At 33.8% G+C, this 25,948-nt stretch overlaps 2 protein-coding genes across 2 annotated transcripts; both read right to left on the bottom strand.

Moving 5' to 3' along the window:
- Positions 1 to 60: 60 nt before the first annotated feature.
- LOC105422031 (uncharacterized) lies at positions 61 to 15,163 on the bottom strand. Its single transcript, XM_089072295.1, has 3 exons — positions 14,964 to 15,163; positions 3,340 to 3,494; positions 61 to 3,186 (listed from the first exon to the last, which is right to left on the bottom strand). The coding sequence occupies exons 1-3, from the start codon at positions 14,964 to 14,966 to the stop codon at positions 570 to 572; spliced, it is 2,775 nt and encodes a 924-aa protein (XP_088928421.1). The 5' UTR covers positions 14,967 to 15,163; the 3' UTR covers positions 61 to 569.
- Positions 15,164 to 22,750: 7,587 nt separating this feature from the next.
- LOC105421994 (uncharacterized) lies at positions 22,751 to 24,869 on the bottom strand. Its single transcript, XM_025217078.2, has 3 exons — positions 24,397 to 24,869; positions 23,635 to 23,809; positions 22,751 to 23,133 (listed from the first exon to the last, which is right to left on the bottom strand). Exons 1-3 carry the CDS (start codon positions 24,412 to 24,414, stop codon positions 23,081 to 23,083), a joined length of 246 nt encoding a protein of 81 aa, XP_025072863.1. The 5' UTR covers positions 24,415 to 24,869; the 3' UTR covers positions 22,751 to 23,080.
- Positions 24,870 to 25,948: the final 1,079 nt, after the last annotated feature.

Below are 25,948 nucleotides of genomic sequence, written 5' to 3'. Positions count from 1 at the left end.
TAAACATATTTTAACGCGTAGGATTTTATGTTAATTTGTTAATTTATTTAAGAAATAAAATAAGAAAAAAAATTATATTTTTTGATGTATACACATTATTATAATTGCGCATTCAAATGTACACACGCTCTTCACTGATTAGCGCAATTCTGTATTCACTTTATTTTTACATGTTAAATACATCGCTGAATTTCACAACAATGTAATTTACATAACTTTTAAAATTATTTCTGACTTTAATGTATACTTTGTGTTAAATAGAACACATATTAAGATGAAAGGACATTATTATATAGGTGGCATTTTATTTTAAACATTTTTATTCTTTTTCCACACTCGTTACACATGTAAAAAGACATTCGTTGATGAACTAAATTCTCATTTGATAACAGTGTGGCGAAAACAATCGATATATAAAAAAGGCGATACTCTCTAAATGTCCGGCAAACGACTCAGCGCTACTTCACCGACTATTAAATAATAATCTTTGCTAATATTAATATTACGCATACTAATATTCAAGATTTCGTTGATTGGAATGCGCTGCAAGTCGTTCACGTCACTGGTTCTCATCGAGTTTCGAATGGAATATCGGGGATTGGATAGTTGTATCCTAACGTTGGTCTGGGTGTCGTCGGAGGCAGAGTCGGGGGTGGCGCCGGTCTTCCAGTAGGCGGCGGCAAGGTTGGCGTACTAGGTGTGATGCTGTAGATGGGCGGGGGTGGCGGCGGTGGCGTTATAGTTGGGTATACCGGTCTTGGGGTTGACGGCGGAAGATACGGTGGTGGTCTGGTTTTCGGTATTTCCGTAGTCGTTGGACTAGGGATAAATCTAGTGGTAGAGGGGGTTGTCCTGGGCGGCAAATAAGTAGTGCCTGGAGTAGAGGACAGAGTATATCTGGTGGTAGAAGCTGTTGTTCTTGTACTTGGAGTATATCTGGTGGTTGATGGCGTTGTCGTTCTTATAGTTGGAGTATATCTGGTGGTTGATGGCGTTGTCGTTCTTATACTTGAACTGGTATATGTTATTGGAGTGTAAGGAGTTGTTGTACGTACAGTTGTTGTCGTATATCTAGTGGATGGTGTAGAATAAGGCGGAAGGTAAGTAGATGGTTGAGTGACTGGCGGAGTAAATCGGGTGGTAGGTCTGGTAGTATATGGAGTGGTATATCGCGTGGTAAATTGGGTGGTAGGTCTTGTAGTATATGAAGTGGTATATCGCGTGGTAGGTCTTGTAGTATGTGGAGTAGTATATCGCGTGGTATATTGTGTAGTATATCTTGTTGTCAAAGGTGTTCGAGATGTCGTCGGCGGTAGATAAGGAGGTCCGGTTTTAGGGGGAAGTGGAGGAGGAGGTGGGGTTTTAGTTACAATAGGTGGATATGTAGAAACTTTTTCTGTAGTATGAATATATGGTGGTTTTGATGGAGAAGTTAATGGGAACGGGGTGTATGATGGGGGAGAAGGAGTTCGAGGGGGTTGAGTTTGAGGAGGCGGAATGTATGTTGGGGGCGTTTTCGGTGGAGGAGTTCGTGAGGGTGGAATATATGGTGGTGGCGTTGGTCGTGATGGAGTATACGGTGGTGGAGTATATGGTGGTAGGGTTGGTCGTGATGGAGTATACGGTGGTGGAGTATATGGTGGTGGGGTTGGTCGTGATGGAGTATATGGTGGTGGAGTTGGAGGAGTTCGTGAAGGTGGAATATACGGTGGCGGCGTTTGTGGTGGTGGAGTTTTGGGAGGTGGTAGATACGTTGGCGGAGTCCTTGGTGGAGGAGTTTGTGGAGGTGGAGTTCGAGGTGGTGGAGTATATGGTGGTGGCGTTCTTGGTGGCGGAGGAGTTTGCGGAGGTGGTACATATGGTGGTGGCGTTTTCGGTGGAGGTGGTATGTATGGTGGCGATGTTCTCGGTGGAGGAGTTTGTGGAGGTGGAGTTCGAGGGGGTGGAGTATATGGTGGTGGCGTTCTTGGTGGCGGAGGAGTTTGCGGAGGTGGTACATATGGTGGTGGCGTTTTCGGTGGAGGTGGTATGTATGGTGGCGATGTTCTCGGTGGAGGAGTTTGTGGAGGTGGAGTTCGAGGGGGTGGAGTATATGGTGGTGGCGTTCTTGGTGGCGGAGGAGTTTGCGAAGGTGGCACATATGGTGGTGGCGTTTTCGGTGGAGGTGGTATGTATGGTGGCGATGTTCTCGGTGGAGGAGTTTGTGGAGGAGGAGTTCGAGGGGGTGGAGTATATGGTGGTGGCGTTCTTGGTGGCGGAGGAGTTTGCGGAGGTGGTACATATGGTGGTGGCGTTTTCGGTGGAGGTGGTATGTATGGTGGTGATGTTCTCGGTGGAGGAGTTTGTGGAGGTAGAGTTCGAGGGGGTGGAGTATATGGTGGTGGCGTTCTTGGTGGCGGAGGAGTTTCCGGAGGTGGTACATATGGTGGTGGCGTTTTCGGTGGAGGTGGTATGTATGGTGGCGATGTTCTCGGTGGAGGAGTTTGTGGAGGAGGAGTTCGCGAAGGTGGAGTATATGGAGGCTGTGTTCTTGTTGGGGGTGGTGGTGTTCTCGGTGGCAACGTGAATTCTCTATCTGGGCTTGTATAAACGTATCCTGCAGTTGTTGCAGGTGGTGTTTTTGGTAGCGGAGGTGACGTTCTTGGTGGCGTAGATGGTGTTCTTGGTGGTGGCGGCGGAGTTTTAGATGGTGGATATGTCCTTGGAGTTGTATGGGGATAGGTAAATATATCTGTCACCGGTGTTCTTGGTGGTGTCGGTGGCGGTGGTCTTGGCGGAGTTGAAAATGGAATTTTTGGACTTGTATACGTATATCCATGAGTCACATAGGTTGGCGGTGGCGTTCTTGGCGGTGGTGGTGGTGGTGTTCTTGGCGGTGGCGGTGGCGGTGGCGGCGGTGTTCTTGGCGGTGGCGGTGGCGGTGGCGGCGGTGTTCTTGGCGGTGGCGGTGGCGGTGGCGGCGGTGTTCTTGGCGGTGGTGGCGGTGTTCTTGGCGGTGGCGGTGGCGGTGGCGGCGGTGTTCTTGGCGGTGGCGGCGGTGTTCTTGGCGGTAGCGGCGGTGTTCTTGGCGGTGTTGAGAACGGAATTATTGGGGATGTATATGTATATCCATCCGTATGGGGTGGCGTTCTGGGCGGTATGGTAAACGTCGTCGGTCTCAATGTTACTATATCTGTTCGTGACCCTCTGTTAACATAATTATAACTTATATGTATTAGATAAGAAATATTTATAATTACATAAATGTTGTTTAGTCAATGTAATAAAATGTCTTGTAAGAATAAATCTTTTTAATATAATTATATCACAAAAATATTAAAAGATTTCTCGATCACTTACTCAGAGGGCAAAGTGAAAGGTTTTAAAGGTGGTTCATAGACATAACCTTGAAATTGGGGGCTGTTCTCTATTGCACGTTTGCTTCTCTCACGGTTTGCATCTGCATGACCCGTGGAGAGCACGGCCACCAGAACGGCCGCCCACAGCAGCTTCCACTGGAACATAACTTTCATTTAAATCTCATATTTCTAAATGTAAAAATTAATTGTTATCGTACTTTCATCATAACTTTCATTACATTCACTCTTATTGATTTTAATATGTATGTAATATGTTTAAAATATATACCGATTTTGTAACGATAATATTTATTTATAAATATTTTCTGTCGAAATTTTCTAGATAATTATCGCATTAAAGATTACTGATTAAAATAATAAAAATCGTTTTATTTACTCTTTTACATGGTAATTAGTCGAGTTCACGTATGCAATCATAATAGATCGAAGATCATCTCCGTGGGATAATCTCACGCTTCACTCACGATCTTACATAACACATCTCGGCCACGAGGCGCTATGTAATACGATGACGATCGTGAAAGGTTCACTAGCGTAGAATACGGTGTATCGTCTTTTCATTGATTAACGTTTAACGATGCAAACAGTGCCATTTACTATAACTATGTTACATGCTTCTTATTAATATAAAAATTTATATATGACAGTACTTCTCTTTAAGCAAGTAAACATTGGACATTACAGAAATCTTTAAGTAATTTTTATACTTTTTTCTTTAAATTTACAACATTTATTTATAATATTTTTAGTCTGCTGCTTTTGTTATCTAAAATTTTCTTGATTAATATTTATTACTTGATATATTACTATATAATGTATAACAATTTTCATTTGTAAGTTTTTTACATTAAAGATGTCATTTTAACTTATTGTATTTCTTTCTTAAATATGTATATAATTTTGCAAACAGTCTAGTTAATGACTTCAACAACATCTGTGAAATTTAACTTCTGGCTGGTGAATTAAATTGTAACAATTCGAATCCTCTCTATTCGACGAATGACGATTCTGTCTTGAAGAGCGCACCCGATGACCTTTAGTTTTATAATTTATATGAAAGAATAGCAACGCATGTACCTTAGAAAAAAAAATAGTTTCTCTTGTATCTTGTTAGTGTGAAAGGTTTCAGTTGTTAAAGTGCTGGAGTCAGTTGGCCAAAGAAGTGATGTAAATTGTAAAATTGCAACAAATAGTAAATATCTTAAAATCGTAAAATCAACGTAATAAGATCTTCAATTTAGAGTAAAATTTACATTTTTTTCCGATTAAAAATTTTAGTCCTCAATACATTAAATTTAAAAATTTTAATTAGGTAAATGTTTTAAATATTTTAATATTTCTGTTAAAGAAGTCGATTTTAACTGAATATTCTGACTTCGAAGCTATAAAATAAATATTTAAATATTTTAACAATAAAAAATTATGTTTGTAAATTATGATTAAGATTTAAACATTCTTAAGTTTGAAGAAAGATAATGATATAAGAGATTCATATAAGTGCATAAAATAGTAGAAATACAAATGTAAAATATTTAAGTTTATAATATCTATTCGGAAACAATTGACAAAAAAAAAGCCGAATAATGATTAATTCGAATTTAAATTTATTGTGAATTGTTTCGAATACAATAATGTGAATTAAACTTTTATGATTTGCGAAGAAATTTATAATACATTGTTAAATTGAAGATTGAAATTAGAAACAATGTATCTATCAAATTTCTGCGCTTCCCTGATGATATATCTATGGCATCAGCCAAGTCAATCGATTACGTCCATTAACTCGTCACTATGTCTGTTCCATCTTTAGCCTTTACAGATACCTATATTTGCTTTAGACAGGTTCCTCTCTTAACATGTCATTGCAGGAACTCCATTGTACTAACAATAGGGAGCTCTCTCTTGCTTGAGGCGACACAATAATCACAAGAACTGAATAGTCATGTTGGCTGAGTCAATGACAAGTTATGATCTCAAACAGATTTTCACTGCTTTCGCAAAATTATTGTTCAAAGATTTCAAGATACTGTCATTAAGCAACCTAGCATTTAAAAAATTGATTTTATTAACATGACCTTACATTTAAATAGAGAGAGAGAAAGAGAGAGAGAGGATGTTGTTATGCATAAAAATTTTAAATATAGGTTTAAAATTATATTACTTATACCAATATAAATCTCACATAAATTGTTTATATCCTATGTATCTGTCATTCGATTATTTACTTTCTCTAAAATGAATGAACCATGAACTCATATCACGACAAAGACTTCAAGGCGTTCATTGAGACTGATCCAGGAGACATTCTGGCGTAAAACGTCATTATTATGTAAATGAGAACTCTATGTAGGAAGCGTCCGATAATAACGATACTGGTTTTATTGAGGCCAGCGTAAGTTCGCTCGAGTCTCTCTCGGGAAATTACGCGGATCGCAGTTATGTAAATGTAAAGGGACTCGCGAACAACATTCTCGCAGAGCATCTTGCAACCGCGAAATGGCATATTATTTCGCGAAAAAGAAAGGACCACGATTTGCGCGGTGTAAACCATCCCTCCTATCGAGTCAGGCAAAAGTCGTCATTGATGAAATTTATGACAGAATTTATTTGCAAACCATTTACCAGTGACATGAGTAATCATCCTCTACTCTTGCAATTGGATGCTTAAAAGACTTCAAAAAAGAAGAGATTGTGCTTTCTCAAGAGTTTCGTTAAGAGACCATTTAAATTTAAAATACGCAATAGAACGTGAAAAAGTTAATTTCAAAACTTCGTGTGTGGGCACGCGCTCATTACTTTATCATTAACAATTATCATTTACATATTTATCATTAACAATCATTAACACTTATTTCGCTGCACGTAATAAGTAGGGCAATTATTAGAGCATAATAAATACGGATGCCAGACAGCGCGCTATCCTGTTTGTTTGATGCCATATCAAGATTCGTGCAGATTAATCTTAAGTAAATAATCGATCACTCTCACAAAGTAGACACTTCATTTACATTTGGAGAAAGCGAGAGTACGCGAGATGTTGGCCGATAAGCGACATGGACCTCGATGGCCTTTTTCTCATCGGATCGACATGCCTCATGTAAGGTGCAAAATGTCTCTTGCGCAACGCAATCGAGCGTTGAAATTTCTCACGCGACTGTCGCTAATAGACACGCGGAAGAGAGCTGATCAAATCGCAGGATAATCGCCAAAGGTATAGAATTTCTTTTGTGTAAACTTTTTCAAGAAAATGGCACGGATAAATTAAAGGACCCCTCAGAAAATATTACAAGCGCCATTTTATGCGTGTATATACATAATGAAGTAACTTTTATTATAAGAATTAAAGATGGCAGAATATAATTAGAAACTTTCTACGTAATCTCAAAATATTAAATTCAGTGGATATAATGACAAGTCTTGTCATTGCTCTAATGAAAGTCTAATGAAAGTCTTGTCAAGAAAAAGCTTATATTTCTTTTTATAAAATTTATTTTTATAATATAAATATAAATCTGAAAATTATAAAATTGTTACTAAAATTGTTAGCTAATTATATAAAGCTCTACTCAAATTTTATCAATAATATAATTAGCAACATTTGTAGTTTTTATGAACAAGTGAATCTCAGTATCAATGGCGTTTTCGAGATTGCTTGTACTAGATTTATTAATCATGTAACCTTTCCTTAAATAAATGTCAAGGATTAAAAAGATATTAATAGCCATAGAAGTAGCTTTGGAATATTATAGAATTAATATCCCAAATGATTCACATGAGAAATGTATAAATAAATGTAAATAAAAAATCCTGGCAGTGTTTAACAAGTTATGTTGCATATTTTGTAACAGAGAATTATTAAATCAATATTACTTATTAAAATTATTCATTGATTCAATATTAACTATGAAAAATGGTATTAAGAGGGATTTAATATATTTGCGTGGTATTAAGAGGGATTTAATATATTTAACGACTATCGTTTCGTGATTATGTGGCCATTTGCAACAGATGGTTTATAAAGTTGTATCGTTAATATTTGTCTACAACATAAATTACGAAAACAGGCAATGTAACAAATGCATGATAATCTGAAAAAAATATACCATTTTAAAATTGTTCATGCAAAGAGACAAGTAAAACAGTAAGTAAAATACGTATATGTAGCTATATATATTTTACCACGCCATAGATATTCGGAGCATATAATAACGTGAGACTCGGGGGAGAACCTAATTTCGCAAGAATGCGAAACTAGGTTCTTCGCGTAACGTATCCTTGACAGAAAAAAAGCAGGTGCCATAATTCGCGAGTGACACCCAGACTGCGAATCGCGCTGGACGTGGAGAAAGCAATTTGTCGAGTTCGGCTTAACGCGGCAAACGGTTCTTAGCAAAACAGGCTTAATCAGTGTGCGATGCGTATGCGTTCAATGGGTGAACGTTCGCGGCGGGTCATCCTTATAAGGTGCAAATACTGTTTCTTGCATAATTCGTGCGAGCCGCAGGCGAGTTACGTCTTACTAGTACTAATAAAGCACTGTTAAAGCCTTCGGGACAGGTGCTTTCCAATTATCTCGCTCAACGAAGATAAATGCTCGTATCGATTAGCGTAATCCACTGATTGTGTCATATCTCGGAACAGAGTAAAAGTCACGACGCTAAGTGCTATGTTATACGTAGCAGCGAAATAAACGGGAAATAAAGCGACTAAAATCTATATAAAATATATAACATATCATGTAACATAACATATCATGTGCAAAATATATAGTTTTTACTTAATATTCGAATTTTAAAAATAAACACTGTATTAAAACTTTTATTAAAAATTGTCTTAAATATTTCATCTAAGCTTTAATCTAAGCTATTTAATTTAGCTTCATAAATTTCTAAAATATTTTATAAATTTTTTTCATCAAAAAACACATTGCTTCTTTTCTAAGTAGGATGATGTACATCTTACTAATTAATTACTAATTAATAACGTACAATCCTCCGTATTCCAAGTTGTACGTTCTTATCGTATCAATCATAATATACATTGCATTGAGTACAGATGATATCCTCTACTAGCCAATTTTAATGTGCCATTGTTATTCGTTCATTAATAATGAATCATTATTAATTACTATGCATCGTAATTATCGGTGCAGTTATCTGTGGAGGTATGAAAATTTTTATAATTGCCGACGTTTTATCACACCTGCGGCTTGTAATTATTTTCTGCATACAGAGTCACGTTTCCATCATCAAAGAATAACGCGGCTCGAAAAGACTGACGAGCTATTGTCAAACGTCGACAAAAGTGCCGGGCGTGTAGTACGATGTTTTCACTGCTTAACATGACAAAGCCGCTCTTTCCAAGCCAGATCGTACGTGCAAGCGGAAAACTCGTGTCTTTGCTTTTCAACCCCATGACATTTCCCCGATGCGTTTAGCGCCGATCGCGTGTTACATAGTAAGAAACTTGCAGTAACTCATCCGTTCGCCGTAGACATATCGTAAAAAGTGCCACTTTCCCCCTCGTATTAGGCGTAACGATATGTAAGCAATTACGCTTCATTGCTGCGATGGCATAGTAAAAAATGTCGAGTTGCACTTAAGTTAAAGACTTAAATTAGTAGAAACCACAATGTAAGATTTTACAAAGAATTTTAATTAAACTGAAATTAAATCAAAAACGTACTTGAGACGTATCACAATATCTATGCTTAGAAAAAGTTATTTTTGTCGATTATTCATGAAGAAATGCCGAAATGAGCTACGTCAATCATACATCTTTTGAAGTGTTCTTTTGATCTACACGGGAATGAGAACATCCTGGCGAGTTCATATTTCAAACTTTCAAACTCGCGTGGGACGTAATGGCATGTACAATTAAAAAGAATCTGGTATTATGACGAATCTTCTTGTCAAAAGGCAGAAGTTCGCGCGCTCGCCGATGATGAGCCGCGTTATAATCGCATTACGCAAGCGGACCCGGCGGTTGACCTCGCAAGATCGGTCCTGTCCGGCTCGCGAGGAGAAAAACGGGGGGACAAGTGGGGGGAAGAAAAAGGACAGCTGGATATTTATCATTATTACGAAAGGACGTGGGCTCATCTTGAAATTTACTGATCAATTTGGTCCCGCGACGCGACGCAACGCGACCTGTCGTTGCGCAATCGCGATACCACAATGAACGGCATTGCCGTGTTGACGGGTGCTGGCTGCAATTTAATCGATCAACATGAGAACACGGGAGATGAGGATGTCGGTAGATGAGGATGTCCGATAAATGCAAATGAAGTTCGGCTCTTTGTGTTTACGCCGGCGTTATGTCGCGCGTATGCGAGCGTGAGTCACGCGTGAAACGGATGTCGCACCGCGAGAATCTCAGGATACTTTCCATTTAGTCGACTCAAGTCGACACGAGCGTCGTTCCATCTTTCACTCATTCGATGAGTAACAAAACGACTACTTGTGTCGACTCGCGTCGCTAAAACTAAATGGAAAGCATCCTCGATCTCGTATTCCGGGTCTTGTCAACGAGCGTTGACTGTTCCGATTTGATGGACAGCGATCGGATCGCTGGAACGATCTGGGAACGATCTTTTTGAGACGCTTCGAATCGCTTTCTATATCGCGTAACGCTGCTTTGCATTTCTTTCGTAACAAAGGATCATAGATCGCCTTTCAAATAAGGATATTATCACATATAGATATAATAGCTCCAGTTTTTTTTAATTAAAGTAAAAGATGCGATTAAAGATTGTGTTATCTATAGCTTGAAATGTATTCTATTCTGTATTGAATTTTGTTTTTATAATTTTTAAACTTTATAAAATATAAGAATTTATATGATTTTTATTGTAGATTAAACAATTAATAGAAACAGAAAATAAAAGGTAAAAAATGCGCCGAGAAATTGAAAGTTTGTTATGTGTGATACATCGATGAATATAGTCACTGACCTTCATTTCGCTTTTTCGATAATCTTTTCATTAAGTAATTATATCATGTAAATTTTTTTATTAAAGACGTATTATAATGTATTTATATAGTAAAAAGATTACAATGAAACAAATACAACTGTAATAAAAATATGATAAAATTTCAGTCTTGGAAAACATTATTGGGCAATGCAAACATTTCTGAAATACCGAATACCTTAAGATATGTAATTACGAAATCATCGATAATGTCTTTTCACTTCTCCTACAGGTACGGCATTTTTATATTGTATACATACGATAATTTCAAGATTACTTGAACGTGTTAAAATTTTCTTGAAATTTTCAATCGGAATTTTCATTGCGCAACGTATAATAAAAATTTCTCATAATTTTAAGAACATGTATTTTTTAAAATTGCAATAACTTAATGGCATTAACACTATTAATTTAAAGACAGGTAAATTTTGACAATTTTAATAATTTTATCAATTAATTTTTTTTTATGGTGAAATGCAAAGTTTCATGATCAATATAACTGGATGACATCTGAGAACATTTTCGAAACACACATTTGGACGAACGCTTGCATTTATGCTAAGTGAATAGCAAAATGTTGTAGAAGCACGTTTATTTTTAGAAAATTGCCATCGAAAAGACTGAATATCGAAAGTTCTTTTATTTTTACTCGGCAAATATTGAAATAATTCTAGTATTTCTATGTTAACACGTTATTCAGCGCTGACAGAATACGATGTGATAATGAGCTGTAAACATGATGGCGTTGAAGCAATTAATTTAGAAATTGTCATAGTCCATCAAACACCATAGGTTTAATTAATTCGTATTGGCAATTATATGTTATTAATTTGTTCGCTAGAATGAACACTTTCATAATATGTTGATACTGATTTAGCCTTATCTATATAATATTATCACACCAAGAAATTGAATTCCATCGACACAATCTTCAAACGTGACGAATCGTCGAAAAGATTCATCATTCAGCTGACGGGCAATAATCTGGGGATTTAGAAAAAAAAAATTTTCTCGCGAGATTTGTTTACGTAATACATCGAACAGATGCTTCGGTAGTAATTACGACATTTTTGCGGATCGTTAACCATGCAGAATCATTGATATTCAGCCCAGACAGATGCCAGGCAGCGAATAGATCAGTGAAAGTTATAATTATGTGTTGCAAGTTAAGTAATTAGTATCATAATTAAATAATCGTCATTTACAATTTCGAATTTATTTTTTGTAAGTAAAATGACATGATGATTTATTCTCTATTCGTTAATTACTTTCAATATTATTGGAAATAATTTTCTTAAATTACCAATCAATAATAATTATAGTAATGCAATTTTCTTCGTAGTTGTAATTTTTAATGATATGCACTTTAATGTACATCCTTTAATTTATATTTCAACATTTAATTAATATTTTGAAAAATTAAAAGTAATATGTACTTAACAACATTATGTGTGTAATAAAATATCGTTTACGTTTGCGTAGCTTTTGTGGCATTACATAAAACGGAAAGTGTCGATCCTAATATTTCTCGTAAGGCAAAAACCTTTCACGTGAGAATCTTACGGCTTATGCAGTTACCGATTGAATATGCATTTCCATTATCTTGTGCATCAAATGCTGATGAGTGTCGCGGATAACTTTGACGTTCCTGACAGTACATAGAATCCAATGACGTAAGAATCGTCGTTGTTATGCTTCTATATTCTTATAGGTAGTTGCTATGTATAAATATAATATATATATATATATATTTGTAAAATTACTTTATCATAAACAAATAAATCTTGACAATGTTTATAATAATATAAAAATTTGTTTACATGCTACACGACTCAGTCAATTACATGTAACATTATTAATTCTAATCATGTGTCGATCTTTAACCCTCGATTAAATTGAGCAAGAATTTCAATTATGCATCATGTTAGTGCAAAATTATTACAAGATAATTTCGCCAATTTTACTTTCTCGTGTAGTCAGTAATTGATGTTCAGACTATATTCAGACTATATTTAATCAAGAGACCGCAAAGATTTAACATTAGTTAACGAGTCGTAGGACTCCCTACTTCTTTGTAGGGAGTCATGATACACATGTTATAATATGTAAGTAATAGAAATTCATCGACATTACATACAAAAAGTTGCAAATAATCTTAAACTGTAATTTTAATAACAAATTTCTTTTTAATTAGAGAAATTAAATTATTTTAACAAAAATTTTAATTTGTTGTTGAAATGAATTTTAAAAATAATTCAGTTTGTTTAATTATTGTTTTTAAACATCATAAATTTAAATAACAATTGTAATTAGCATTACCTTTTAATAAGACACAGAGGAGAGACACGTGAAGGACAGTGAAAGAGATCATCAAAAAAACTACTATTGATCTAAGTATCTTTTCTCAGTTCGGATTCACCTAATTAGCATAAAGCGTGGTTGTGCTAGGCCGTGAACCAGTGAGAGACTTGTGTAAGTATCTGTGACTTATTTGATGTCGAACAGAAGACGCGGTTCTATTACGCCATGAGATCCTCGAGACCTCTAATGGCACGCGAACTGAACAGTTTGATGGCGTGTAACTTTTATGCGCAAACCTGCGGGATTGACCTTTATCAGACGAAAATTTACTTCGTTACGTGATCAAAAGACCGTTCTCATTTTAATCCATGTATTAAGCAAGAATTAGGCATTTCTAATTCGATCAGCAAAATTTAAAAATATAAATATCGATAAAATTGCTAATGAGCGATATTTTAGTCTCCGACTGTGATCTCATGATACAGAATTTAATATTAGTTTTAGCAGTTAGTGTTGAGAATATATCTTACAGAAAATATTAATAATAAGATTTTATTTTAATATACTTTCAGCAGTCACGAAGTAGATATAGAAGATGACAATCTGAAATGATTTTTGTGGATATAAATGTGAACAAGTCGGCGGATTAGTCGGTGAACAGAAATTTTATATCATATTAAAATCGTTTTAAGCGAAGAGAATTATTTTATATTTAGTGAATTTTAAAATTTAAATAAATCAATACAAATAAATAAATATATTTCAAACTTCCTAATTAAAATAATACTTTTTAAAATACTACTTGCAAAATAAAAATTCCTGTCTTGAAACATATTAATCTATTGATATTATTAATTTATTAATATATTTTTTATAAGTTGATTATTTAATCTATAATTTTATATAAAAGCAATAATTAATTAAATTTTCAAATTATAATTAATTTTTAACTCAATTAATAAATTTTAATTAACAAAAAAACTTAAACGTGTTTTGGAATTTAACTCTAATATATTTATAAAAGAAAGTAATTAATAAAACAAAATAATCCTTGTCAATTTTGAAAAATTATTACAATCTATTAAAAATAATTTTTAAGCTATCTAATTCACACATACACTTATAATAATTTCATTAATCTTATATATTTTTTTATAAAAAGATTTATTTTACCATATAAAAAATTTTAAAAATATTGTACGAAATAGATTTCAAGTTACAAGGATTTCAAGTTACAAGGAACAATAATAACCCTTGACATTTGCAACTGTTGGCTGTCTCGCTATTAATTCCCGCGAGAAGACTGCATGCGGATTTATGTGTAAATACCAAACGACAGGTTCACCAACAAAAACGCTATTTTACAGAAAGGAAAGTGAACACGACAGGTGTAATGTTCATAAGAGTCGAAAATCGAAGGCGCAGAAGCGCTTGGGTGTTCTCGCCATTGTCACGAGGATGCATGCAGAATAAATTATCGCCATTACGTTTCTGCCATTGCATTCGCTGAGCTCGATACTTTCTACCGCGAATTCGTTTCTTTATCATACGACAATAAAATTGAAAAGCGAAGATATATGCAGAATATATCTCGTAAAAAGACATAATTATTTACTTACATAATGACAAAACATTCGATGGTATCTTAAAACTTAAAAAAAACTTTTTTTAAATATATCCAAAAGATTTAATATCATAAACTAGTATTGGAAATGAAACTTTGAATTAAAAATTTTACAAAGCAAAGAAATAATAGAATTACATTATATTGAAAGGAATTTAATTTAAAAATTATACATTTGATAAATAAAAATTTAGAAATTTTATGCAAAAGGCGAAAAAATTTTTGTCAAACGAAAATCGAGCATATCACTTCATCGTTATATAAATCTTTTTGTTATACTTATATTTATAAATTTGTAATTAACATATTTTTTTATAAATGTCGATCATAATTTTTATCACTTTCTCAGATAAGGCAAGAATATTGTCATCACTATTGTTTCCATTTGTGAGATGCAACATTTTCGTGATACGTTTCGCACGAAAACGTAACAATTCTGGAGGACTTCAGGACATCGGCATAAAGGATCGATGAACAGTGAAGGATATCGTGCAAAGTTCAATTTCGCGATTCCCTCAGTTCTCAAGTAGCAGCTATTTTTTTCCACCAGTTCACTGTATATTTCACTTCTGAAGGACACTCCCCGAGTGGAGATCGAATCCGCCACCGTCTTTCGCGCATCGAGTACACCTCCTACCCTCATTATCGTTCATACCTATTTTCTATCACGTCACTTTGCCTTCACGATTCGTGATGCACTGCTACTTACCATGGCTCGATCGCCGTGATCAATCACTGTTGAAGATGACCGAAACAAACGGACACTTCAAAACGGATACATGGCCTCACTCGGGAGAGCTCGAGCGTCCCGGGAGGTGACTTCTTCGTCTTGCGGACGACGAAGAGCATTTATAGGATTTGTCTGATTGGCTGGTGGGGAGGACAGAAACGTTCGGTCCACGAAGATTATTGCCAAGCGCGAGACGTCCGCAGGAGGATGCTGTAATTCTTTTACTTCCACGCACATACACAGGTGGGGGTTGAATTGGAAAGGTAGAGGGAGAGAAAGAACCGGAGAAAGACAGAGAACAGAGGGGAAGAAAGAGAGAGAGAGAGAGAAAGTGAGAGTGAGCATCTCATGAGAAGGACAGAGCCATCCGTGGTATATTCCAAAGGTCCGACCGAATGGAAACGATGGATACTGAATGATGATAGCTGAAGGACTCCGTATTCGTCCCTGATCCCGGAACGTCCGGAGATGATTTCGACCGATTCAAGGATATACACGCGATCAAAAAAGAAAAATGCTGTGTCGCCAATCGGTGCATTTCTCATATGGACATTAAAAACAGATTCAGTGGCAATAAGATAAACGGGACTTTGCTGAAAACAAGTTCCGCGATAATGTCATTATTTTGATAGATGATACAAAGTGGTCGTATATTTTAAAAAATGTATTATGATTTTGCAATCTGCATCTGTTAATAATTAATGTAAAAATCTAATCAGTCACAACAGGCAATGCATGATTATATTTGAGTTATTTAGACTAATTTTATTGGTAAAGCTATCAGAATTTGTGGCTTAGGATATTATTTAAAAATTAATCTCCAAATTGTTGCTATCAAATAAATAAAAATAAGGAATAAAAACAAATCAAATTGTATTTGACTAACTATTATAATGTTCCATAATCATGATACATTTATAATCACATTTTTTTCTGCATTCTTCTATACGAAAAGAGGAGAATAGTGAATCTTCGGCACCAAAATAGGGTTGACATACGCACATCTAAATATCAACGGGATCAGGTCTCATTTTATGTTCCTGTTTTGCTACATAATTAAGCAATGAAGGGGGTATAGGCACACCGATGATTACCATACCATAGCTAACACGACGATAAACTTAATGGTTGCGTTATGCAATTGTTTTTTCGCACATTTTTGCGCTCTAGGGTGTAATTCAAAATAATGATAAATATCGTCGTCACGGTAAACGAATGGATGGCTTGGGAAGACTGTAACATACTTTGCTCGTAAATGTCGTTCTACCGTGTGTTCGTCAAAGACGACAAAGACACTCTCTAGTCAATGTAACGTAACGCAGAAGCCGCAGACCCGATCGAATTTAACTGCCGCCGTGAAGCGATGGTGATAAGCGTTTTGCGCAAATTTCGCAGAGCATATCTGCAGCTTGTGAATTTTGATATTGTTGACATTTGAATACTACGCAAGAGTATTATAGACTGCGCGTGATGTAAGACTAATCGATTTACGACCGTCGGCACGACGAAAGCTGTTAACAGAATTTTGATGTTCATCTGCTAATTTCTCTCATCGTAAAGGCATCAAGAGCTTTCAGTTGTGGACCTTTTTGATGCATAGTTTTTTACTACTTAGTTCTATTTTACACCTTTCTTTTTCTGTGTATTTTTTGATTTAGCAAAGTAAGATAAATAATTATATAAATAATTATATAAATAAGATGAAGAAATCTTTAAATTATATGTGTCCTGTATTTTATTATTAGGTTTTGTTAATGCAAGAACTTTTATGTAAAATAAACTTCATTTATATTCATTAACGTAATTTCTGTAATTTTATTTAATTCTACGTTCCAGGTGGCAGGATGTATGCATCTCGAATGTAGCAGACGTGTTTTATATGACAGCGACTTTTCACTTATGCGGGGAAAAAGCGACGAAAAAAGTCGACAGATTTTCATTGCGCAAGAAAGAGACATTAATGTTTCTTCTTGAGTCATGTAAACTCGTCATCGAGCTCGAGACGCTTAGATACAATGATGCTCGACGATCATCAATGGGTCAATGCAAACATTACGCGAGCTTGCATTGCGCGTGGCTACCGTGGGGTCCAATAAAAGTTTAGTACCAATGGCGCAAGTACTTAGAATAAGTGCCTAAGCTATTTGCTAACAGGAATAGTGCTCGTACAGAGAAATCTTTAGTCTATGCGTTTGTTTCAAGGTGGTCAATCAACTGCGGTATCTGAAGATTAAAAGATTAAAAATAATTCAAAACTTATTATTTTTGCCAAAAAACTCAACTTAAAATATACTAAATAATTTCTTAAAAATATATTTAGGTCTCTTTGCCTTATATGTAATTGAAATTAATTTTTAATTTTAATAAATCATTTTTCTTCGCTATTTATATAATTACGGAATTATCATTCTTAGAAATTAATTATTCCTCATCATCATTGTTATTAAGTTACAAATAATTGTCGTATCTTTATTGTACATACAGTGACAATAAACAATAAAAGATTTCTTCGGTGCAAAAATATTAAATTTTCTTAGAATGCTATATTCCTAATTGCATAGAGACGTAATCATCTTGGCAACAGAGTTGATATGTCTCTCAACTGTCGATTCTTTTTTTCCGTTATAGCTAGTAACGATTTGCAACGTCGGCGAATGTTAATAAAAAGCTGTGATAAACATTACGCGTGTCGCGTCGCCAGATTTATTACTCGGATATTTTTTGCGAAAAAAAGCACTTATCTGAATGCCGTAAAAGATGCCTTTCATTTTTGACAAGTTTTCCAAGTTTTGCATTAAATAAAACATACTTATTAAACAATTATCAAGTGTATTATAAATGTAAATTATAAAATAAAATATTATAAGAAAAAAATTCTACGTTTAAAAAATTATTGCATAGTTGAAAATTTGGATTTTTTTAAAGCCTTTTATTTTTATTTTTATTTTTCTTTATTATTTTATAAATTTATTTTTTACCATAAATATATTTTACATTTTTATTCATGCGCTTAAATTATGTTTATCAAAACTTTTATTCATTATTATTTAAAAGGTTAATTTTAGTGCACTTGAAATATAAATCACGTCAGATATAAATAAGCGATTGTAAAGCCTAATGAATTTTTAATGTAGACAGGCTAAATATGATCATGAATAAAAAGGATTGCATCTTCCACTCGAGGCGTGAGAAATTTCTCTGATCGTGAGTTAACTCGCCACGCGCGATGATTTTAGAGGCGTGGATGGCAATCGTGCGTGGGAAAAGATTCACGATTTTCACCTGCAAATTTTCCCGAATTGAAACTACAAGAGTCTTGCGTGTGTTGTGTTATGTTGTTAATTACAATCAAATATATACTAAAAATAAAAAACATCTATTCTGATATTTCAATCTAGATCCAGAAAACATGCGATTTCCTCGTTTGTTCTGACTGCACATTCGATGTTTCCCCATTTTCATCAACGATCATTAACTTTAATCTCAGTTTAATTTATTCCTTATCTTCTTCTAATTTATAGAATTATATAATTATAATATATTTACGAAGGAGATCTCTTTCTGCCAAAATTATTTTCTGTTTTAGAGAAAGTAAATTTAAGATCAAATTATCTACATTGGTGGAAATGAGGATTAATGAATATAATCATATAAAGATCAAAATTGTGTTTGGCATAATCGCCGCTGTTGCCTCATTAAAACTAATTAATGCATGTTCTTTCTGATCAATGTTTTTCCGCACTTTTGTATGCTTCTCGATCTGCCCGCGAACGGTAGATAACTCTCGAGACGCTGTAATTATCCATGAATGAAGTTTACTTCTCGTGAGGCTAACCTTTCGCTTAGTATTTAATTCTTTACTGAATGAAGGAGCTCGATACAACCGCAGAAAAGGTCGTGATCGCTGCCCACGCGACCTTCGCTCGTTGTTCCTGCTAGATAAGCCGTCAAAGGGACACTTTCGACAGAATAAGAAAATCAGTCTCTAAACAATAAAGCGCGCGACTGCTGTAAAAAAAAAATAATTTTGAAGAAAGAAATCTCTTTCGCAAATATATTGTAATTTTCAATTAATTCTCATCTTTAGGTAACACGATTTCCTTTCGCAATTAAGACGCACCTTCCTGTGGTCGTTGAACGCAATGAGTATTTACGATGCACCTCGCGTAAAGATAAAAAAAGATCCGACACCGTAAACGCTTCATTACTGTCGGCTACCTGCGTCAAGCTTCGAAATTATCGACTCCATTAACGACTATGGCGAAACTGCGATTATCTTATCGATCCATCGAGAAATATATGCGAATATGTCTTTACTTTATTGTACGAAACTTTCGTGTACAAAGAAGTCAAACATTATTCGAATTTTGACACACTTATGGATTTACGAATATGCGATGCTAAATGTTAATCTCTTATTACTTCATTCTCTATAACTGATTAGTTTATTCGTGCTATGTTTAAAAATGCAGACAATTCCTAAAAGATATTTTCACGGCTCATGATAATATAAATTTGATCCGTCTCGTCTGCAAAGGGGATCTAACATAAACCTTCTTCGTCTTTTGAAAAGATTTTATTAGCGGACGTCGCACACAGGTTTATTGCAGTGTATCCGCGATCTTCATGTTAAGAATAGCTGATGACCCTGGGAGAACTACGAGTTAGAATAATTCACTTTCCGTCTCGTCCATGAACTATGAGTTTCATAATTCCGTGATGAGTTTGTGTTTCAAAAACGTTGATTTCACGAGTTTCCAAGAATTTGAATATAAATTTGATTCTCATTAACACATTCGCGATGAATGTCGGCGTCTAGTGTCTTGATCAGAAACTCCTTCGTTCCTGAGGAGATCAGTTCGAGAATACCAAATTGATCTTTGGACACATAAAAATTAACACTATTAAATTAAATTATATAAAAAAGTCAAATAAAATAAAAGAGAGAGAAATAAGAGAAATATAATAATAATTATTTTTAAAAAAATTGAAAAAATAATAATAAGATTAAAAGTTAAATTTTAAATATCGATGAAGAATATCCATAAAAATATTACCATGTATTTGCATTTAAATTGTTTCGAATATCATCGTCCATATTCTTAAACTCATTGGAATTCGGAAATTCCGAAGGACATGACTAGTTCGTTACGGATGCATTTTTTTTCAGGTATCTAAAAAAATTCAAGATCTTTAACTATATATAATTTTGTCATAAATTAATTAAACTTTACAAAATATTAAAAATGCTTATATAATTTTATTTTTTTGATTTTTATTAATACATATTTATTAATATATATTTTATACACAGCATCTTTGTTATATAATAAGATTAAGATATCTGATAAAGAAAGAAAGAAGAACTTGTATTCGAAACTTCAACGGTACTATCTTCATCATCAACCGTTATTACGTATTACTTGTGAAGTAACAAGTATTATGAAGTAACTAATTTTTGCTGTACAGCACTTCGATAGTTAACGCATTAACTGCTATGCAAATTGCAGAATATCTGCATGATGTTTTCCAATTCATCAGGAATGCACGAAATAGCAGCATTTCGTTGTTGTTGGATTTCAGGTTTTCTTCAGAATTTCTCGCTAAAGAGTCGCAATCGAGGAGCTCACATTATTATTCCTCGAAAACTGATTAATTCTGTTGCGCTTCAAGAAGCGATATAAACATGTTGCATGAGGAAGCGATCTCATGATCTAAAGTAATCTTATGATTTTTATCACACTAATTTACTAATATCACACGTTAAGTTAATTGTACACAATAAAAATATAAAAATGTTGGCAATTACAACTTCCAAAAGTACACAATATTATTGCATTGTAATGAGTTAAATCAATTAAAAGATACTCTAAAATATGAAAATATGAAAATATGTTAATAAGAGATATATTTTGGGGAGTTTATTAGAATTTCATCGTAAAATTTATTATAATTTTTCCTATTTTATAATTTTTTTAATAATTTTAATTTGTTTTATATATATTTAATTTGATTTATTTGATCAAAAACATTTTGTATTCTTGACCAAGATTGGAGTTCCAATTTCTCTCGACGTTACACTGGAATTAATTAGTGCATTCTTCGACAAAACACGCAAGATAACATGTGGGAGTCGGCAGGCATTTTCTTCTAGTTAATTAACGATCAATAATTATTTATTTATAACTGCCGGATTTTCAGAAAAATTTACAGCTTAAATATAAACAATTAATTTTATGCTAAATTTATGCAATCTCTGCTCTCATTGATAGATTGATATTTTCTAGATTTCTAAACAAATTCATAATTGTGAACGTTTTAAGATTGCTCCATTGAGTATGTTTGGACATAAAGAACAAAGAAACAACAATAATGCACTCATAACTTCGTGGACCAAATTTTCATTTAGTATTGAAAAATTAATTTACTATAAAAAATAATAACTAATAAAGCTCATTATAACTAATTAAGACTATTCATTTCATAATAAGATTATAGCAAAGCTGTAATTGACAAATCCAAGATGATGTACGTATCTATTCTTTTGTTCGACTAAAAAATATATAGATGACTGAAGATGTGTCTATGACAACATTGTGATCAAATAAACTTGTTCTCTTAAGATCGAGATTTCGTTTTTTATAGTTGAAATTCGGCAACCTTCGTTACGTCCTTGAGGAGAATGGAGAATGTTATAAATCACTTCCCATAATTAGAATATTGTCCGAATGCTTGATTCTTCTAAAAATAATATCAGTCATTATAGCTGAATCCTGATTTTAATAGTTATCTTAGGAAGCTGTATATAAATTATTAATCAAATTACGTTATTAAAGCTACTGCTACTTTTATAAAATAATTCCATATTGATTATAATTAAAAGCATGGTTGTTTATAATTTAATAATTTATCAAAAATTATTATTTTATGAAACGAACTTGATTTATCTATTACGTGTTAGAAATAATTACCGATTCTACAGCATTCTCAATAATTTATTTAATACTTAATTCTAATCATCAAACATCAATTTTGCTTATCTTTACATTAATAGTCCCATCTTTATATTAATTTAATTGGATAAATTAATACATTTAATTAATGTTTAGTAATAGTTATAAATTATTGACAGAACTACGATATAAATTTTAATTAGACCGCAAATATTTTATAATATTTCGTAATATCATCTTCATAGAAATACGAATCATTGAGTGAAAAACATGGACATAATTCGACATAAATTTACGTTTCCTACGAAATATCAAAGGTACTGAAACAGCAGCCGCAGGCATAATGAAGCGTGCGATGTTACACGGTCAGTCCTCGACTGTCGTAACCATGATGTAAGCAGAAGATGAAAGAAAAGAAGACAGGTGTGACCATCGCGGCCTGTAATAAGAAGACAAAGAGCTTTTGTATCGTGACTATCTCGCGTGATTTTAATAACCGTGCGTGGGTGGATACGCATTTTTCCTCTTTGAGAGCACTCGAAACTTCATGATCGCATTGGTCGCACCTGTTGCATTTTGCATAAATATTTGCATACAAAGAATTCTCTTTGATTGACGAAGACGATTATCTTTCACATGTTTGACATTAAAAAAGCGGATCATTGAATTAGATTTTTCTTAATTTCCAAATTGAATTATTATTATTAATTTATTTTATCAGTGATACTAAAGTTGTCATGACAATGATAATCATTGATAAACCATTACCATTTAACTTTTCTGAAAACAACATTATATTAGTAAGATTCAGTATTTTTAATAATGCACAATTTATTTTTTGTAGAATATATATTCATATTTAATAATATTATATTTATAATATATGAATATATTTCGTAATACTGTGGTCTTATAATATTATATTTCTGTAAGGAATTTTGTTCTTCTTTTTTTAGAATTTTGTCGTAGACAAAACTGCGTGCACAATTTGACACACGTATTACATGAATCATGTTCCTCGCAACGTTGAATCAATCTTGACGACAAAAAGGGAGAAAACAGTAGATCATTTTTGAACTAAGCTCACTCGTTAGATGGTATTCCAGAGGGAATCCAGAAGGAGGTCGATATTTTGTGTTCACCTTAATAATAGCCGTAATGACCATAATGACCATAGCCACCATAATACGGATATCCTAAATAGCAATAAAAAGATACTTTATAATAATATTATCATGAAAATAATCTTTTTGTTCGTGTATGACCAAACGTGAATAACTTCTTTGTTAGAAGGATATAAATTAATATGTATATGTAAACTATTTTGTACAGTTTGCGTGATATAAAATTATGTAATAAAAAATTGTTATAGCATTTATATAAAATCTGTGCGTTATTTCATTAAAAGAATCATTTATTTATTCTATCACCAATCTATAAAGTGTACTTTCTATTAATAATTGTACTGATAATGTTTTATTCAAATTATTCAAAATTGAATTAAAATTGCTTGATTTTACAATATTTTACGAAAATGTCATATAAATGATTATATGAAAAATATGATGTTAAATGTTATAAATTATATGTTGTACAAAATTAAAAGAAAAATATACAAATTTATAAGAAAATGGCGATTCTGCAAATAGGATTAGTAACGGAATTTGTAAACTGTGTAGATTTAGATCAAATCTTACCGTATCCATAACCATGACCAAAGCCATGTCCATATCCATGGCCATATCCATGGCCATAGCCGTAAAATGGGAATTTATATCCGTAAGAATATGGATAGAAACCATATCCATAGCCTAAATATCCCGGCTTTGCAACTGCCACACCGATTGCAACGGTCAAGAGCAGAACAAGATACTACAACAATAAAAGAAGATTAAATATATTAAGAAGAAATCAGCGCAGCTTAAATATACCTTGATGAATATCAAAACCGAGGAAAATAGGATTTATGAAAGTGAAATATCCTTTTTTCTTCACAATTACATCGACGTAATACAAGATAAATAATTTTAAAAGTAAAATCTTTTAATAATTTATCTATGTATTAAAATAAAAAAGTAAAAAAGTTAAATACTAATTTTACATTCAATACTGCATTTCGTTAACTGAATATTTTTTTATAGTATAGAAAGGATCAAGAATATTACATAATGCTAGAAGAAGTTTATCCGGATTAATCTTCCACACAATAATCATGCATCACTTGTGTAGCAATAATAAAGCAAATATCACTTTAATGACTGACATACCGTCATACGATGTCGAAATTTTATACTAATGTATATAAAATAATGTCAACAAAATAATAATAATTTAAATTTACAAAATGTTTTGTTACATTATATTACAAAATTTATTGTAGAATATTTCTTCAGCAAAAAATCAGTATTGCAATAAATTATCATCATTAATTTCTGGAGTACCATCAATTAAACACTTACCAGCTTTAGGCACGCCATTCTTCGTGATTGAAATTGTCGTTTGCAGTCCGACTGACGTCTTGTTAACAATCGCACCGATTTTTTCCCATCTGTCGTCGTCGAATACCACTGTCCATTGTTTCTGCGAAACGGGTGCTTTTATAAGAAAGGCGGGGTCCCTTCGTGAGACGGTGGACCCCCCACGAGCGGTACGTTTTTCCGGGGCTCGCGCTGGTCTCCGCCTGTTGTGCTAATAGGAAACTTCATTGTTACCCTGGGATTATGCGAATTGCGATTTTGCGTTATGAAAGAAACGCGACGCAGCGTACAGTGCAGCAACGCACGTGTGACGGGGTCACATGAGTCCACGCCCGATGAACGCCTTGACATCCAAATTTCTTCTCCGGCGCGATTGCTCGCGTGTGTCCGCGGCTCCGTAAACCCCTCATTACGACGGGAGAGAATGATACGTCGCAACCGTCGGTTGCGATACTTAATGCCGCTGCTGAAATCGCTAATCGCTTATCGCCGACGATAATGCGCGGGCCCGCCGCGTCGGTGAATCCCAGCAGCAGGCTCGGCTCCGGAGAAGGAAACGCTCGCGTCGAATATATCGTAACCGAAACAGAAAGAGATGACGGACGACGCTTACGCCGGCAGACGATTACGTAAACCGGGGTTCTGTTACAAAATGTGTAGTTGGTGAAATTATGTTGATACCCTGATAGCGCTTGATGTATGCGTATCCGATTTGTCAATTGCGTGGCGACATTTCTAGCGACGCGTCCGTCCCTCTCGATCGAGGAAAGATAATTGAAGTATTAAGAATAAAAAGAATCCAAATAGACAAATGATCATCTTTGAGTTAATCAATTAGGGACGAAATGAAAAATGTCAGTTCCGACACTTTTAAGTTTTAGAAATTAAATTTACATAGAATACTAATACCGAATGACACCAAATTAGAGACACCATATTATTCCTTACGGATACAAGATATACGAGTTGAATTGGCCAATTCAACGTGTAACATATAATTAATTAATTCAGCAGGGTATTAATTTCTTGGGAGTGGATACTCGTCTTGGCCTATTCCAATCTATTTTTATCAAATACGGCGGATCTTTGACCTGTTTTATCAATCATGTCTCAGCAGAACAATACATTACAATACGTAATATATACAATTTGCATAACCGTCGCATAATAATGACATAGTAATTAACAGAAGATATTGTATCACATTGGTAAATTTGGTCAAAGAATTACAAGAAATTATCTTTTACAAAAAATTATTTAAATGAAAAATATTATTCATCGATATTGTACGTAATATAATAGAAAATAATTGGTAAATTGTTAAAAAAATTAAATAAATTTTGATTATTCTATTGGTTCCTTTAACTTATATATATAACAATTATGTTTCTTTTCATATTCCAGCAGAATTTATGAGAATGCAATTAACAGTTATAATTGGCATTTCCGACAATCGAAACATTATTGAAATAAATATCTTACAACTTGTCTTCAACTTTATTGGAATATAATTTTCTTTACTACCTTTACCTTC

The sequence above is a fragment of the Pogonomyrmex barbatus genome, unplaced genomic scaffold (genome assembly GCF_055798465.1).
Source record: "Pogonomyrmex barbatus isolate J1 unplaced genomic scaffold, ASM5579846v1 scaffold13, whole genome shotgun sequence".
Lineage (NCBI taxonomy): Eukaryota > Metazoa > Arthropoda > Insecta > Hymenoptera > Formicidae > Pogonomyrmex > Pogonomyrmex barbatus.
This window is presented reverse-complemented; position numbering and strand designations above follow the sequence as displayed.